This window comes from Cetorhinus maximus, chromosome 32 (genome assembly GCF_964194155.1).
Source record: "Cetorhinus maximus chromosome 32, sCetMax3.hap1.1, whole genome shotgun sequence".
Taxonomy (NCBI): Eukaryota; Metazoa; Chordata; class Chondrichthyes; order Lamniformes; family Cetorhinidae; genus Cetorhinus; species Cetorhinus maximus.
In genome coordinates, this window is record NC_135910.1 from 12,867,678 (window position 1) to 12,886,365 (window position 18,688).

Consider the following 18,688-nt stretch of genomic DNA (forward strand, 5'->3'; position numbering starts at 1 on the left):
GTTAAATATAAACCGAAAATGCTAATTTGAAATAGCATAGACTGCAATTTGACTGAATACTGTCCTAACTTATAATAAAATTCCCTGGAAATAACTATCAATTTTTCTTATTTCTTCAACACTAGTGATTTCAACCGAGTCGAGTATCATCGTGCATCAACGCCAACCAAACAGAGAGTTGGTAGCCTGTACAACCATCGATTCCTGACACAGAAAACCCAACTCTCAAATAGGGAAACAGCACACACTGCAAGCCAATAACAATGCAGAAAATCTTACCTCAGAGCCAAGAGAATTCGGATCCTCTAGCTTTGCTTTTAGAACTAATGAGATCACCTGAATTCCCAATTAGGTGAAGGCCTTGTTATCACACCCAAAGAGTAATTTACTCTGTGCACAATACATCGCACATAACAAAGACTTCGGATTTCATTTTTCTTTTTCCCACCTCTCCCCAAAAGTGAAGCTTTATTTTTGCCCAAATTTGTTTTTTTTAAAAAACAATTTTGCTGAGTAAGGATTGAAACAATTAGCATATTACATGGAGTTTGCAGTTATTTTTATTAAATATTAAAAGATGCTGTTGTTAACTTGTTTATACAACCTTTCATTGCACGATTCATGTCTTATAAGCCAGATCACGCACTAATTTACGACAAATGGTATTCAAAACACCTTAGGCAATTTAAGACATTTTGCTTAGTGGGGGAATAGGGAGAAGCAGGGGTGGGGTGGGGGGCCATGCCAGGGTGGCACAAGGAAGAGCACACCAGGGAGAGGAGAGCAAGAGAGAGAAAGTGAGATGAGTTAAAAAGACTGACACCCTGTTAATTGGTGTAGGATTGAAAAATAAAAAGAGCAGGAAACACTGTTTTGGATGTCAGGCAAGGATGTCTGGCTCTGGTGAAAGTGGGAAGAAATTGCTGTTTTTGGGATTAGTACATTGTGGAACACGGCACTTAGCCTCTGATTTACCATCACCAACTGGCATCACAGGAGATCCACCACTACAGATCTAAAAACCAGGTGACTCTACAGCAAGATTCTCTTCTGTAATTCATGACAGCACTCAAACCCCTTGATGGGATTACCAGGTTTTAATCACTCCCCAGTATCCATTATTGCCTATCCATTGCATTGAATGTCATCTAGTAGTGTTGTTGTTAATTCAATTCAACATAATGGCAGACATGCTCAAAATATTTATGCTACATCCACTTAATTGTGGAAAATTTCCCATAATACAACCGCAGAGGTTTTTGCCAAATTTGAGGCACATCTGGTGATACCATTTAAGCCACACACAGCAGAGAACAGCTGTTTATGGATCTATAACTAACCTGGCAGCAACTTGTGACGAATTAAGCATCATACTGCACAGTATTAAAAAGCGGCAAATTTATTGCAACATGTATAGTTATAACATTGATCTCATACATATAAATTAATACCAAAATTCAGACCAGAGGCCAAAATTCAGAAATTTGCATTATCTAATAGCAAAAGCCAACCCAAAATTCTGCACAAACTATTTCCTGAAGGATTAACCTCTCCACCAGCAGAAACCTATTAGGTTTTAACAAAATAAACTCAAAGGCAGTAAGCCACATTTCAGTTTGTATTGCTACTTTAATCTTTTTAAATTTATGGGTGAAACAATCCACAATGAAGCATCATTCTAAGAGATGAATGGATACTTTCCAATAAGAATATTAGCTGAAGGAAAATATTCTCTGTCAGCGTCCCTGGTGGTTTGGTTGGCAGTGTGTAAAGAAGCTATATGAGCAGTGAGGTGCCAGGTTCAATACATGATCTGTTTTGGTCTGTTACATTTGGAATGTTATAACTGGCCTCAGCACCCGGAGGCCGTCTTCACTAAGATGTGACTTGGACAAGGAACATGAGCAAACTTGCACGATTGTAATCTGAGCAAAAGTCAATATATTTGGGGAGAACAAAAAGAAAGGAAAATAAGGAGCAAAAATCCAAACTATTAGCAAAGAATGCAAATATAAGGGCTTATACAACGCTAAGAACACTTAAATGATCTGAACTGGTCAGTGAAACATGCCAATTGCAATCACAGCTTTTATACGTCAACACCTTCCAGGCTGATCAGGACATGTACAGACAATGAACAAAAAGATTGAAAGCAATCTGTACTATGCAGCCATTTCTCCCGTAATTACCCTAACAACTCCTCCATTAGAAAGATGCAACGCTAATGCCAATCCTTCTCTTACCTTAATTGTACAGGAAATAAAAATTGCCATTTTCTCAAAAGGAAAGAGTATGCAAAGCGAAGCAGGCTGGTCAAAGGCTGTAGCAAGAGAAGCCAAACCAGCATGTCCAACACTGGATGACGGTTACTTCCATTACAAGAAGTGTATGCCGTAGTGTCAAAAATAGGTCAAGTGTGAAAAGCTTCTTGGGCAAATGAAAGCAGTTACGCTTGTAACCACCCAAAAAGTACTAAAAACTACTTTCACCCTTCTCATTAGTGTCAATGGTTTTCCAATAAGTTGCGACAAAGAATAATTTTCTTTCAGATTGCTGCTTTACCTTAAGACAGGTTGTCAGTGGTCAATCTTGGGAAACACATCTAGAAACAACATCCTCAAAGTTCAGAAAATTCTCCCCAAAAACTCAGTTTTCAACCCAAACAATACTTTATTAAAAATTAACAGAATTTATGGAACAGCAGCCTAATTTGTATTAGTCTAAAGCTTACAGCATGTGTGAAATAACAGCAGCTGGATTTCACAATTATGGAGTGACCCAGCAGGATAAAATAATTCACAAATTGACATTTTACAAGTTCATAGTCCTTTTCTTGTATCTGGCAGTGTAATTTAATGCAGATTAGAGACATCACTCATACAGGAGGTGCAGGCACTAATATGCAGAATTGAAACAGTAGGTGTGTAGCATGGCTCACATCCATCTACCTACCCCCTCAAATATCACTGCACCTAGCATATCTGGTAATATTCAACTCTTAAGCAAATGATAAGCATCAAATAAAAGCTGAGATACTCAAAACTGCAGAAATAAATCCTTATTTTTATTATCTGCCTCACAATTGCTGGTTCCAGTTTACAAAACAAGTTATACCTGCTTAAATCCTACCTTCTCTGATCAGTTTTGCATGTTCCATTTAAGATTCTGTGACAAGCTGCACAGTAGGGCACTTGGCTGCTTTCAATCCAGTGGACTCTATTGTGGATCCTCTAATTACAGACCTCATTGTGTAGACTCATTAAATAAATAACCACTGCTCCGTTATTCTCTCCCAAAGCCCTGAGTTCACAGTGCTGCTTACATAGAACAGAGTACTTATGGACTAAATGCAGGGATCGTTTTAAAAACAGGAAAGTCTTTCATTCTCTGCCACCCAGCCCCCCACATTTCCTCCAGTTCCTTTCTCTACCACCACCCCACTCCTAGCCTTATTGCCTTGCTGTCTGAGAATGAAAACTGGCACCTTACAGTTGAGGCCTTTGCCAATGTTGCTCAGGATCCAGCTGCTTGTGTCTAGGGATGAGGCAAGAACACAAAGCTCACCCTCTAATCTACTAATCCCTCCCTTTGGGGGAAGTTCATGTTTACTTGCTTTCTGTCGCAACAGCACAACCAAGATAATTGGTCTAACACCTGTATCCTACTACCGTTGCATAGCACCAGCATCCCACAGGGAAAGGATGGCTTATAATAAAACAAATACTAAATCCAAGAGTTTACACAAATAAATTTATACCACTAATGCTCCAACAGCAGTCAAGTGCTGGTAAGGCTTCTCCTATTGGGTGTTGGAGTCCACAGGTATACCGCGAAGGTGGTGAAGAAATCTTTACAGTCAACGTTTTGAAAGAATTAGTGAAGAAATTAGGATTCTTGTTGCATCAAATGAACCACCTGTACATTCCATTCCTAACTAATCTGATTTAACCTCAAAGCAAAAGTGGGAACTATATGTCATTTTACTCCAGATGCCTCTGTTGAAACAATGCAGGTCTTTTGCAGTTCTTTAAAAACATACTCTGCAGACTTTGCTTTTTTCAAGTGCTTATTTTTATATCCCTTGAGATTTAACTTGCAAAATTTGCTAAGAATCAAGAGAATGAATTCAGTTATGGTGCACAAAAGCAGTTTTTGATTCATGAGCAAAACTTGTCCCGACAAAGTCGATCAGATACAAGATTGGTGCATGTGCTGACACCCACATGTTACATTAGTTGAAGGAATCAGATGCATGATATCATCAGAAATGTGGTCTTACCATTAGAATCAATAAATTCTATGCATTTCTCGATGAAGACAGGAATAGGCTTCTCCACTGTCACTACAGAAGTCAGAGGCACTCCAAAATAATTGCTTTCCCAAGTACTCTTTGAAATGGAAGGTCGAGATCTGGGCTTGGGCTTCTGTGAATGAAGGAAATATGCAAAAGATTTAATAACATAAGAATCTACATTCATAGCACATTTAACAAAAACAGTGTTGATAAATTCTCAGATTAAACTTCAGGGATATGATAGTGGAACAGGACAACATTACGCTTGCTCTCATGCTCAAGATCCATCATAGCTCTCTGCTATCATGTGAAATGAATTGCTCATATTTAGGATTTCAGTCAATAATGGCAGTTTGCATTAGAACATTGACTATAGTTCAAAAAGTATTTCACTGGCTGTAAAATGCTTTGAGACAGACCCAGGTTGTGAAAAGCACAATGTAAATGCAAGTCTTGTTTTTACATTTAGCAAATAAAGCATTAACTGCAATGCAGCATATTTTTTCTTCAGGTCCACCTCACGCACCATTGTTAAAAAGGTAACACTTCCACAAACTGACTCAAGAGACCTTCTCACTACACCACTGCAAATTAAACATGACTCATGTATAATTAGCTGGGTGGTAACAATTGCCAAATGCAAAGACAAACTAAACATAGCAAAATAAATCCAAGTTTATAGACAAGCTCTGGTTAGGCCACAATTTAAGTATTGCTCCAGTTCTAGTCACCACACTTCAGGAAGGATGCAAAGGTCTTTGAGAGGGAGGAAAGATTTACCAGACTAGTTTCAGGGATGAGGAATTTTAGTTACAAGGTTAGGTTGAACAAGCTGGAATTGTTCTTGAAGTGAAGGAGGTTGAGGGGAAATCAAAGAGGTCTACAAGATTATGACAGGTTTAGATAAGATAGACGAAGAAAAGCTTTTTCCATTTGCTGATTGGGACATAGGTTTAAGGTTTTGGGCAAGAGATACAGGAGGATGCAAGGAAAAACTTTTTTTTAAACACATAGCAAGTGGTCATGGCCTGGAACTTGCTGAGGGAGGTGGTAGAAGTGGAGATAATTAATGATGTCGAAAGGAAACGCATGGGCACTTGTGGGAAGTAAACCTGCAGAGCTACAGGGATAGAGTGGGAGAATGGGGCTGACTGGATTGCATTAGAGTGAGTTAGCATGGCCTTGATGGGCCAAATTGCCTCCTTCAGTGCTGTAATGACTCTAGGGCTCTGTAGAATCCGAGTTTAGACAATGGCAACATGTATCACACTAACATAAATCTATGAACACCAAGAATGGTTCAGAAACAGATGAAACTTCCAACTGAAAACAAGAGATTTCTAAAACAGCAGCCTTAGATTTTTTTTCTTCCATTCTGACACCACATCACTTCAGAGGAGAAAATTAATTCTGGTTAACAGGACTTAGCATGGGAATGCTACTCCAGCCTGCACAGAATTTTGAGGAATTCAAGATGGAATCTAATAGTTAAAGAGGAGGGAAAGTTGCTGCAGTAATGCTGATGTTTTTCACATGTTTTGCAAGCATAGTATTGGCTAACATGGCACTGAACAGTCCTTCCAATTCAGACAGCTTGTGTCCATAAAAGTCTGAGCAACAAATGTCAACTGGATTGTAGCACATAGCCTTCAATTGAATTTTGGGCTTGAAGCAAAAGAAACAGCAAACAACATTGGCGTAACCTGACAAACAGCACCATTTTACAGGCCAAAGGAATGCTAAACATATATGAAGGTTTCAAGTGCTAAGAGCAATATGTAAATTTGTAGAGATGCAATTTTGCAAATGTCGACTCAAGATTATTTTGAAAAGAAACAAATCCATTAGAACCATAACTTAATAGGAGATCCATCTGAACAGCCTATGACAAAGCTGTGATTGATCATGTCAATAACTTTTGTTATTGGCTGCTGAACAACACAGCACTCTGCTTATATCAGAGAAGCACCAAGATATTTGTCTAAAAAAAAACTGTAACTACAATTTGGTTTGAGGCCAATGTTGTACATTACACTTAACAGCACACAAGATCGAGTGCAACTGTTAAGTATTTTCAAAGTGGCCTGGAGACTGGTGCTGGAATTATGATGTTGGTTATGTGCATTGCTATGATTATTCACTTAAGGGACATTTTTTCTTCATTCATGGGATGTGGGCTTCGCTGGCTGGGCCAGCATTTATTGCCCATCCCTCTTTGCCCTTGAGGTAGTGATGGCGAGCTGCCTTCTTGAAACTTATTGAACATTAGATGTATAGCATTACATCAGCGAAAAGAGTAAAATTAGCACAAAAAAACAAAAATTGCCTCCTTTCCACTTCAGCTCACATTAAACCAATCTCCCTCTCCCTGGTCTGTAAAATTAAAAATGTTAGTCTAATTATAAAGAAAATCCAGCATTCATCTTCCTCAATGTCTAAAGAATACATAGCTGTATTCTCAGAGTCAAATTCTTACAGCATACCATTTAAGAATATAACTTTATTAGACTTCCAAGCCAATCTCCTGTGACACAGCGCATGAGGAATCACGGCCAAGCATAGCCTTTAAGTGAAGTAGGCTTAATGGTTAGGGATAATTAGACTACCGTTGTATAGTACACAGAGGAAAATAAAAGTGTTGGTAGCAAGACTTTGTCAGGATTTTTCAACTTTCACTTTTAAAGACGTGTAATTTAAAAACTTGTGTTTCTATAGCACCTTTAACTTAATAAACGCTTACCAGGAGCATTATCAAACCAACTTTGACACTGAGTCACATCCCGAGCTACCAGGACAGAAGATGCTTGGTCAAAGAGGTAGGTTTTAAGGTACGTTTTGAAGGAGGGAGAGGTTTAGAGAAGGAATTCCAGAGCTCAAGGCCTTGGTTGATGGGGCCACAGCTGCCAATGGTAGAGTGAAGGAAATCTTGTTCAAGCGGTTAGAATTGTAGGAGCATAGCCATCTTGTAGGTTTGTAGGGCCGGTGGAGATGAGAGAGATAGATAAGAAGGGGTGACAGCATGGAATTTTAGAATTCAGGCATTGCTTAACTGGAAGCCAACTTAAGTCAATGAGCACAGGGGTGACATGCTAACCGGTCTGGGTGAATTAGGGTATGGAGAACAGTTTTAGGTGACTTCAAGGTTACAGAGTGTAGAAATGGGTGGCCAGCCAAGCGTATGCTGGAATAGTTAAGTATTGTCTAATGCAAAGAGAGGTGAAGCTACTCATTTTTACATAAAGTTTTTTGCTAGATTACTTCAACAACCAGCAATGATTTCCTCTGTGCAACTGTAGAAAAATATCAAACCAATATTCTTTATATAAAAAGTGCCTATGGTTTCACTACAAAAGGCACACTGAAGTAGCATTCCTTGCCTTTGCCATTTTTGTCTTTCTGCAACTGAGGTGAAAAGGGCCAAGTGGCCTACTCTTGCTCCTAGTTTGTTTGTTTGAATGTATGCAAGTTGAATAGTAAGAATAAATATTTTGGATTTAGTTTAATTACCTTTCAAGCTTAGGAGATATTTTACAGGACTTTGTCTTAGGTGATGAAATAACTAGGGTAAATTCCACAAGAGTGTACATGACCTGTGGAAGGAGTGGGGTTTACAGACTGAAAGGCCTTTTCTCATTTCACAATTTATATTTTTTCTTAAAAGGTTACGTGGATGAATTCACATGGAAAGTGAAGCAACCCCAATAAAGTCAAGGATTTGAGAAATTTTCAAACAGTCTCATAATCAATGCTTCTTAGAAGAGCGGAAAACATATTCTAACCAAAATTAATTATCTTTGCACAAAGTGAAATTGCTAGGAAACTAGCTCAGAAGAGCTACTGAATTAGACACTAATACACACCATTAAAACAAGTAATGACTATATGCTAAATTCATCTAAATACTAAATTCATCTCCCTCATTATTAGGAACTCTTCCAGTCAATGCACAATGAGGCCACTATTTACCAGAATACTCAATAATCCTTTGACAGAAACAGACATGAATGGATGCTAAATTTGAACATAAACACCACTACCATAATTGGATATTACCACTTAACATCTGAAGTATGCAAGGTGATGCTCTCTCATTAACATTTCAGTTTGATAAATTTACATCCCTGAAAGATATTTCAGAACTATACACCAATCAGCTCAGTGAATCCTGCCTCAATGTGATGTCACATGGAGGTGAACTTATGCCTCATCCATCTCAAATATACCATTACCCCTCAAGGAGCTTTAAAATACAGTAATATTTAACACAGTTTTTACTTTTCAGAATTCCTCTCTATTCTCCATGTAGCATATCTTCCACAAAGTAGAAATAAGACATTTCCACACCTCACCCTCCAAAAAAATGGTCTAGTTCAGTGATTCCTTTCATACATTTTAAGGGAAGAAGAATGGATAGCAATGGAAGTAGTGATAAAAACCTTTGCCTGCCAGTTGACCTACAGCCAAATATACCATTACCCCAAGGAGTTTAAATACAGTAATATTTATTAAATATGAAGGCTTAAATATAAAATTTAAATAAAACACTCCTAGAAAACCACAACTGCAATCATCATCATGAAATATGGCTTAACCTTTTACTTCTGAAACTCTCAAAATTGTTACTTGATCAAAAAAGTACTTCTAAGATAATTTGAGATAATTCCTGCAAAAATCCATTTCCAACAGCAAAATACTCCGTCTTGACTTGCCTTTCAAAAGCGAGTCAGATAAGATCACTTTCCTCCAAAGTCAACTTTTTCCTTTGCAATTTCAAACCATGTTTATCATGGTTGAGTTTTATGAGAAATGACAAGGCCTGGTTAACATTACTGCCATGATAATTTATTACTACAGAAATTGTGACTTGCCAATACAAAACTATGTTAACCCACCATAAAGCTGGAATCTGTAGATTTTTGAGCATAATTGGCCTGCAAAGAATGCAGGGACAGTGAAGAGAGTTCAAGAAACAGAAAGAGAAAAACAACAATTTGCATACGGTGGGTCTGTCGAGCGCTCCTTGTGGCAGTCAAGCAGGGTACTAAGTTTTGCAATGAGGCATCAGCCAAATGACTTTCACAGTCTGCTCAGGGAAGTATGACAGGATTCATCTCCTCCTTTTCATGCAGGGCCTTGGGGGCATTATATGTGGACCACTGGCTGATAGGCTTATGGTCAAAGGTGCTCCTCTGCACAAACTTTTCCACAAGAAACAGGTGGTGCAGCACTATCCAACTGAATGGAGCTTTCCTCAGCATCACGGCCAGCACTATCCTTCGCAATCATGCAGCGACACTTGGCATATGCACATCAAGGATCTATGCACAGCTTAATGCAGCACACACAAAGGATGAGGGTGACGTTGGATATATTTCTCTCCCCATGTCTAGAGATTTGAATGCAACATCCCTGTAGACACATTTTCAACCGGCAAACAAAGCAGAAGATGGCTCAGAGACCACCACGGCACAGGAGTAGGGTACAGGCCAGACTTGCGCCATATAGATCAATCTGGAGTACCTTGCATCTCAGGTTCTCACCTACAATGAAGAGAGAGCATTGCTTCCATATGTCCAAGCTGTTGTGCCATGGCAACATGCTCCTTTCAGTTTTTGGTGCAAACCCTGGCCCCTCAACCACATTCTCAGTACTTCAGCTAGTCTGGCCTGACGAAGGGGACGAAGGATCAGTTGGCCCAGTTCTCAAAGAATACGGCCTCGCTCTTGAAGTGATTTACTTTGGCTTGCAAGGCTAGTTTGAACTGGTCACAGATGCTCATCATTCTGCAAGCCAACGTGTTGTCAATGTTTTTTTTTAATTCATTCACGGGATGTGGGCATTGCTGGCTAGGCCAGCAATCTTTTAATTGCCCATCCCTAATTGCCCTTGAGAAGGTGGTGAGCTGCCTTCTTGCACTTCTGTCGTCCAGATGGTGTAGGTACACCCAGAGTGCTGTTAGGGAGGACGTTCCAAGATTTTAACTGTGGAGGAACGGCAATATAGTTCAAATCAGGATGGTGCGTGGCTTAGAGGGGAACTTGCAGGTAATGGTGTTCCCATGCATCTGTTGCCCTTATTCTTCTAGGTGGTAGAGGTTGTGAGTGCTGTTGAAGGAGCCTTGGTGAGTTGCTACTGTGCACTCTGTAGATCGTACATACTGCTGCCACTGGCGCCAGTGGTGGATGAAATGGATGTTGAAAGTCATGGATGGATTGCCAACCTCCATTGCTTTGTTCTGGATGATGTCCTTCTAGGTGGTAGAGATCATGAGTGCTGTTGAAGGAGCCTTGATGAGTTGCTGCAGTGCATTCTATAGACCGTACATACTGCTGCCACTGGCGCCGGTGGTGGATGCAATGGATGTTGAAGGTGATGGATGGGGTGCCAACCTCCACTGCTCTATTCTGGATGATGTCAAGCTTCTTGAGTGTTGTTGCAGCTGCACTCATCCAGCCAAATGGAGGGTATTTCCATCGCACTCCTGACTTGTGCCTTGTAGATAGTGGACAGGCTTTGGGAAATCAGCATGAGACTTACTCTTGGCAAAATTCCCACCCTCTGACCTGCTCTTGTAGCCAAAGCATTTATATGGCTAGTCTCGTTCAGTTTATGATCGATGGTAGCCCCCAGGATGTTGATAATTAGGGATTCACCAATGGTAACGCCCTTGAAATGTCATGGGGAGATTGTTAGATTCTAAAACAAAAACAAAAATACCTGGAAAAACTCAGCAGGTCTGGCAGCATCTGTGGAGAGGAGCACAGTTAACGTTTCGAGTCCGAATGACCCTTCAACAGAACTAAGTAAAAATAGAGGAGAGATGAAATATAAGCTGGTTTGGGGGTGGAGGGGGGGGGGGCACAAGTAGAGCTGGATAGAGGGCCAGTGATAGGTGGAGAAAACCAAAAGATGTCACAGACACAAGGCCAAAGAGGTGTTGAAGGTGGTGATATTATCTAAGGAATGTGCTAATTAAGGGTAGAAAGCAGGACAAGCAAGGTACAGAGAGCCCTAGTGGGGGTGGGGTGGGGTGAAGGAATCAAAAAAGGTTAAAAGGTAGAGATAAAACAATGGATGGAAATACATTGAAAAATAATGGAAATAGGTGGGAAAAGAAAAATCTATATAAATTATTGGGAAAAAAAATTTCAGATCATGAACTCTCTCCTCCATCCCCACCCCCTTTCCGATCCCTCCCCCTCCTTTTTTTCCAATAATTTATATAGATTTTTCTTTTCCCATCTATTTCCATTATTTTTAAATGTATTTCCATCCATTGTTTTAACTCTACCTTTTAGCCCTTTTTTGATTCCTTCACCCCACCCCACCCCCACTAGGGCTATGTGTACCTTGCTTGTCCTGCTTTCTACCCTTAATTAGCACATTCTTTAGATAATATCACCACCTTCAACACCTCTTTGGCCTTGTGTCTGTGACATCTTTTGGTTTTCTCCACCTATCACTGGCCCTCTATCCAGCTCTACTTGTCCCAACACCCCCCCCCCCCACCCCAACCAGCTTATATTTCATCTCTCTTCTATTTTTACTTAGTTCTGTTGAAGGGTCATTCGGACTCGAAACGTTAACTGTGTTCCTCTCCACAGATGCTGCCAGACCTGCTGAGTTTTTCCAGGTATTTTTGTTTTTGTTTTGGATTTCCAGCATCCGCAGTTTTTTGCTTTTATTTTTGTTAGATTCTACCTTGTTGTAGATGATCATTGACTGGCACTTATGTGGCACGAATGTTACTTATCACTTATCAGCCCAAGCCTGAGAATTGTCCAGGTCTTGCTGCATATGGGCACACACTACTTCAGTATCAGGGGAATTGCAAATGGTGAAATTTGTGCAATCATGAGCAAACATCCCCATTTCTGGCCTTATGGTGGAAGGAAGATTAATGATGAAGCAGCTGAAGATGGTTGTGCTGAGAACACTACCCTGAGGAACTCCTGCAGTGATGTCCTGGGACTGAAATGATTGACTGCCCACAACCCTTTTCTTTAGTACTAGGTATGACTCCAACTAGAGGAGAGTTTTCCCCCAGAATACAAGAATGATTCCAGGGATAAACAATTGTAGCTATGAGGATAGATTGGAGGGGTTGGGACTGTTTTCCTTGGAGAAAAGAAGGCTGAGAGGAGACTGGGGAGAAATATTCAAGACCCTGAGGGGTTTGGACAGGGTAAATAGTGAGAACAAAAACAGAATTACCTGGAAAAACTCAGCAGGTCTGGCAGCATCGGCGGAGAAGAAAAGAGTCTTCTCCGCCGATGCTGCCAGACCTGCTGAGTTTTTCCAGGTAATTCTGTTTTTGTTTTGGATTTCCAGCATCCACAGTAGTTTTTTGTTTTTATTAAATAGTGAGAAACTGTCCCCACTCAAGAGAGCGTCAAGAACTAGAGGACACATTCAAAATAACGGGCAAAAGGAGCAAGTGATGAGGAAAAAAATTTTTACCCAGAGGGTGGTTGGAGTCTGGAAAGACTTCCTGAAAGGGTGCTGGAGACAGGTTCAATTGAGGTACTGAAAAGGGAATTGGATTGCTATCTGAAAGGAAAGAATGTGAAAAGTTACAGGGATAAAGCAGGGGAGTGAGATTAGGTAGAATGCTCTTTCAGAGAGCCAGTACAGGCTCGATGGGCCGAATGGCCTCCTCCTGCATGGTAACGATTGCGATTCTGGGAGTTTGAGATTCCCAGTGACTCCAGTTTTGCTCGGGCTCCCTGATGCCACAAGGGCACTCCCCCTCAGATCCTTCTTGCCTGTCCGGAGTCTCATTGCCTCTGCACTCTGCCCTCAACCCTCAAGGTGGGGAAGAGACTGGTCACCTACCTCCTGCAGGAGTGTGCCTCTGCAAAACAGGTCTGCAAAGAGTTGCGGTAGTTTCTGCCAAGTTTCATGCTGAGCAATCCAGGACTCTGGTCTATAGCCTCATCCCTGGAGGACAGACAGATGAGCATAAACTGCTGGAGGAGCATCAACTTGGTGTAAGATGCTCTTTGGTCTGTCCAAAACTTGCTGGTCTTCCAATGCAAAGAGTTGTCGTTGGCTAAATGTTGTAGACTGGCGCATTCCACATTGCATTTTGAGGGACACGCGAAAGCTTGTGTAGCTGCTGGAAAGGCTCAATGGGGGAAAGACCATTATCCTGACACAATAAACCAACGTGTTGAAAACGGTGTAAAACCCCTTGGACGGTATGTTCGACATGAAATAACTATAAATATAACATGTAATTATAAGTGTAAGGCATCTGAGTACCACATACAGTATTCAAAGAAACTGATCTGGTTTGCATTGTGCAACGTCCAATATGAACTGTTACATAATGTACCTTTATAAATCTGATGAAGTATATTTTTGGAAAAGAAACACCAAGTTTTGCATTACAGTAGGAGCATTAAAATCTAAAAGAAATCTAGCATAGCATTCTTCTAGATATTGTTAAACATTCAGCACAGTCATCTCCTCAAAGAATTAACAACTCTGATAATTCACCTCACACATCATAGCATAACTACATTTATGCAGTATCGATAGCATAGTAATATGTCCCGAGGCTCTTCAGAGGAGCACATGCAAAACAACTCTGATGCCATGCCACAAAGGGAGGTATTAGGGCAGGTGACAAACATCTTTGATCAAATATGCATGTTTTCAAGGATTCCCTTAAAAGGGGAGTCAGAGGTATAGAATAGAGAGGAGAGGTTTAGGGAGGGTATTCCAGAGTTTATGGTGGGTAACGACAGAGCAATGAAAACTGGGGATGTGCACGAGGCTCAAAATTGGAGAAACGCAGTGACTGGAGGGTTGTAAGGTTGGAAGAGGTTAACTAGAACATACAACAGAAAAACAGGCAAGACTTAGGGATGGGCGAGGTGGTGGAAGGGTTTGTGAGCAAGGATAAGGAATGTTTTAAATCATGGATTTGCCAGACCAGAAGCCAATGTAGGTAAACAAGCACAGGAGTGATGGGTGATACGGGCAGATTTTTAAATAAGCCGAATTTTCAGAGGGTGCCAGAGGCTGGCTCGGAAAGCACTGGAGAAACAGATAAAACGTCAAAAAGATTTATCAGTTATCACTTTCTATTTTTGTTTTATTTTATTTCCTTCCAATGAATCTCTTTCTTCCTCACTGGATTCTGCTGATTCATAATGCTGGGGATACATCCCCATGGACCAGGAAACCCACCACTACCTCATTCAAGTGGCGCAGGTGTCAGTCTAGACAGAGTGTGTTGCCAGCCTTTCGAAAACAACCAATCCAAATTCAACATGTGCCCAATATCCACACAGTTGCTAATAAAGTACAATTGTCATCTGCCTCCTTCCAGCTAATCAAAGAATATCTATCCTGACCTAGAAGGATCATGTAAGCAGCCGTTTATTTTTAAGACCCAATTGTGACAACATTCAACGTAAGTTTAGGTATGATTTTAAGTCCTCCAAACTAGTAAATTCAGTGGAATGCTGTGTCTAAATTTTCCAGAAAGCAATTTAATCAATTTAGAGGTTGCAAATGAAGTACTTCACCATCAAATTACTGAAGCTGTAATGATTTTAGTAATACTGCAGCTTCATTAAGATACTAAATGCATTCTGCAGTAGAATACACAAACCTCATTTAATGGCATTCAATCACTCTGTCGACAGTATGTAGAGGTAGCCAGATTCCTCAGTATACCAGGCAGATAACCAACAAAACCAATAACTGCGCACTGTAGAATCTGAGTGCCCAAAGCAGACCACAGAATTATTGCATTGATTTCCACAAGGTCTCAAAGCCCTAACTACGTGACACCTCCTGATCCTTTTAATTAATGCCAATGGGCAAATACTTTGTTTAAAGTAGTCTAAATTGTTATTCTTCAATGTGAAATTTAAAAATCTCAAACCTTGTTATAGACAAGCAGAAGGGAGCATGAGAGCAGGAATACACACGAGGAAGACAAAGGGAAGGTGAGCATGCGATACATATAAATGAGCTGGGTCACATTTTGGGGAACAAGATGGAAGACACTGTAACCTATGTCTAAATAAAGATGGGCAATATTTTTCTGGCGCAGAAAACAATAACAACAGGTTCATCATCAAACCTTCTTCACTTCCCCTACGCCATCTTCCCATTACATACACTACTCGTCAAAAGGCGACATGGAATTAACCTCAAGGTTATTCGGCACCTTACTTTAACATAAAACATTCTCCAGAAGGAAGACTAATCATTCAACTATCCAGAATCTAGTGACAACAAAAATGGCCATGAATCGAAAGTTCCGTCTGGTCTTTGGAATTCTCTACCCTAGGGGGCTATGAATGCTCAGCCGTTGAATATATTCAAGGCTGAGATCAATAGATTTTTGGATACTTAAGGGATATGGGGACAGGGTGGGAAAGTGGAGCTGAGGTCGAGGATCAGCCATGATTTTACTAAATGGCAGAGTAAGCTCAAGGGGCCATATGGCCACTCCTGCCCCTACTCCTTTTGATATGGTGATTGCATTTAAAAACAAGATTTTTGATGCCTCTCTCTAAATGAAGATAACTCCCACAAACATGTAGTCAAAGAGTAATATGATCTTGAGGTCATGTCACTGGATGAAAGGATCTTGTTCTAAATTTTCCTGACAGTTAGTGTTTTGTAAGTAATTTCTTTGCTACAGACCATCATTTTTGGGGAAAGATTCCACAGATGTCATGCAGCCTCCAGTAGCTCACCAAAGGTAGTCACTTTTCACATATAATCCCAGATGAACATTTAACTGTGGAAGGTGTGGATGCCCATGGTTTACTTTAGCATTCACACACACGTACCTTTTAGCACGTGTCATTGAATTTCCCCATTACTACCCAGGATTATTATGGACAATTGCCACACCCATATTGTTGTTCCAGTTATAAAGCAGTAACTGATTTTGAATTAAAGCAATTATTCTGAACTGAGTGGAAAAACTAACTCGTGTACTCTTGTTCACCCATAAATCTAGATATTACTGCATAATTAGGTGCAGTTAAAGTCTGAGCTATGCGAAACCTAAAATCTGATCGCAAACAGATTTGGTTAATGAGACTCCTTAATTTCCACATATTGGCAAAATGAACGACAAGGTGCAAAAATGAGGAAAAGACTTAATGTACAAACTACTGTAGCTGCCTGGTTTAGAAGTCCTCTATTTATTCGTATATTGCCTTTAAGAATAGATGGGTGTTGTCACAGACTTCCCATTTCTTCCCCTCTCTGGGTTAAACACTGTGGTCACCCGTTGGAATTGATCAGCATGCTCCCATTTCCGAAGAAAATAATTCACTCCTCCACAAACCTGGTTTATCAAATTCTACCCCAGCTGTCTAATCTGCAGCTGTCTTGACAAAGCCGCATGAAACTCATTAAAGCACCATTAGGATTTCACTCATTAAAGTAATGCAATTCAAGCCTCTGTCCCCAACAGTTAATAGGGATACAAAACTTAAAAATTTTCCTTCTGCTTTGTTTGGTGATCATTTTGTTTTTCTCCTCAATTTTTCTCCTCCCAAGTACACACAATCAGGAAGTCCGGCAGAAAGCTGACCCGCATGCAGGTCAAATAGCAAAGTCAAACATCAGTTGGTGCAATGTGCAACATTGTCATCAGAAGTAACTGAAGGCAGTCAAGACCGTAATGGATTTCAAATTAGATTACCCGTACGAAGTGGTCTAAAAACTAGTCACCATTAGCAATTACAGCACTCCTGTGATCTCATCTTTTAATAAAATCGTCTCTAATTTTCTATCTCTGTTCTGAAAGCACTTACTAATGGTGAGGTTAAGTTCCTCAGGCACTGGCCATCCTTCACTCCTGGACACGTGGTCTTGGCTCCATGTTGAGGGGATTAATGTACTCAAATTCAATGTTGCTCACACCTAAGTAAAACCTGGCCAATTCTTCTATCGCCACAAAATCCTTCTTAAAAGGCAAAGGGGACTAAGACCAACACCAGCAACCTGCTGGCGCAGGGTTTGAGATCATCAAAATCAGCACAGGCTAAGGATTAAACTCGGGACCAAGTAATTATGACTCAGCACCAGAAGAGGAAAAGGAGCAGACTCCTATTCTGCAGAAAGCCACTGTATAAATAAAGATGTAGAGGGTCAAAATTTCACCAATAAAGCTTGTGAAAATGAAACAGATTAAATAAATTACTTTTATAATTAGCCTCATTTCTTTTGTCAAATTAAACAATACTTTTATGCAAACAGTGAGTGATGACATTAGGGAGATGGGGAAATTAATTTAGTTAGATGAATCTAAGAACCACCTCATCGATAATGACGATTGATTCAGTTCGGCTGCACTCAGTAATTCTTCCCAATCAGGTCGTTACGCCTGAACAATACTTCAGTAATCACACCATTCCCCCACGCGCACATGATTTTTTTAAAAAAAGAGATGAAACCTTTCCAGCCAATCAAGAGAAACAGACCAAGCAAGTAATAAAGTAACCACTGAGATCTGAATTACTTTGCTTTTTACTAAAGAAACAGCAGTTATGGAGAGTCCACTCCTTTAAGAGTAGGCTTTGGGGCGGTGGGGCGGTGGGGGGGGGTGGGTGGAGGAGAGAAGAGAGAGAGAGAGAGAGAGAGACAGGCTGAGACAGAGAGAAGGGGGCAGACAGAGACACACAGATGGACAGAGAGGTAGAGAGACAGCATCTAACCCCAAAGACAGTATATAGGGTTCTCATTACACAGCCACGCTATTCTCTGTATACACACTGAAGTGTATTTACACTGTTTGCACACCATGGACATTAGATTGCACCTAGGCTCATTTTACAAATTTATGGTACATTAGTGCAAAGCCTCTGCACATATCATGTTAAAAGGCATAAGAAAACTATTTTATAAGCATAGGTGCACTCTACCAAATGCCACATCATACACTATTCTGCATCTGTAATTCAATGTGTCCTTTTAATTCTGAAAGGCGCAATTGATGTGCCTTCCTAGGTCAGTTAGAGGGTAATTATTCCTAAGCAGATTCATGCAGGTTAGAGATCATGCTGGCATTTTATAGAGAAACACAAGTGCATAGAGAAATTTCATCCCTCATGCTAAGTCAGAAGATTCATCGTCTTATTCCATGCAACATGTCAGCGTCACCAATTTACATTAACTGTGTAATTGAAACAGTTTTTAGAAAATTGTAGGAGTGTCAGTAATATGATCAGGTTCAAACTCCAAAACTGTGTACATATTTGCACATATTGCATTTGATCTCACCCCAGAACCACACAAACGTAATCTAGGTTGAGGGAGTGTTACACTGTTGGAAGTACCATCTTTTAGGTGAGACTTGATACAGATGCGAAAAATCTCAGGTCACTATTTTAAAAAGGAGAGCTCTCCTTA

At 40.3% G+C, this 18,688-nt stretch overlaps 1 protein-coding gene across 1 annotated transcript in view; it reads right to left on the bottom strand.

The window, feature by feature from the left end:
- Positions 1–18,688, bottom strand: part of arhgap35a (Rho GTPase activating protein 35a) — a 113,871-nt gene that overhangs the window by 38,213 nt on the left and 56,970 nt on the right. The window contains exon 4 of the mRNA XM_078533180.1: positions 4,280–4,424. Coding sequence (XP_078389306.1) covers positions 4,280–4,424 — 145 coding nt within the window. The remainder of the gene's footprint in view (positions 1–4,279; positions 4,425–18,688) is intronic.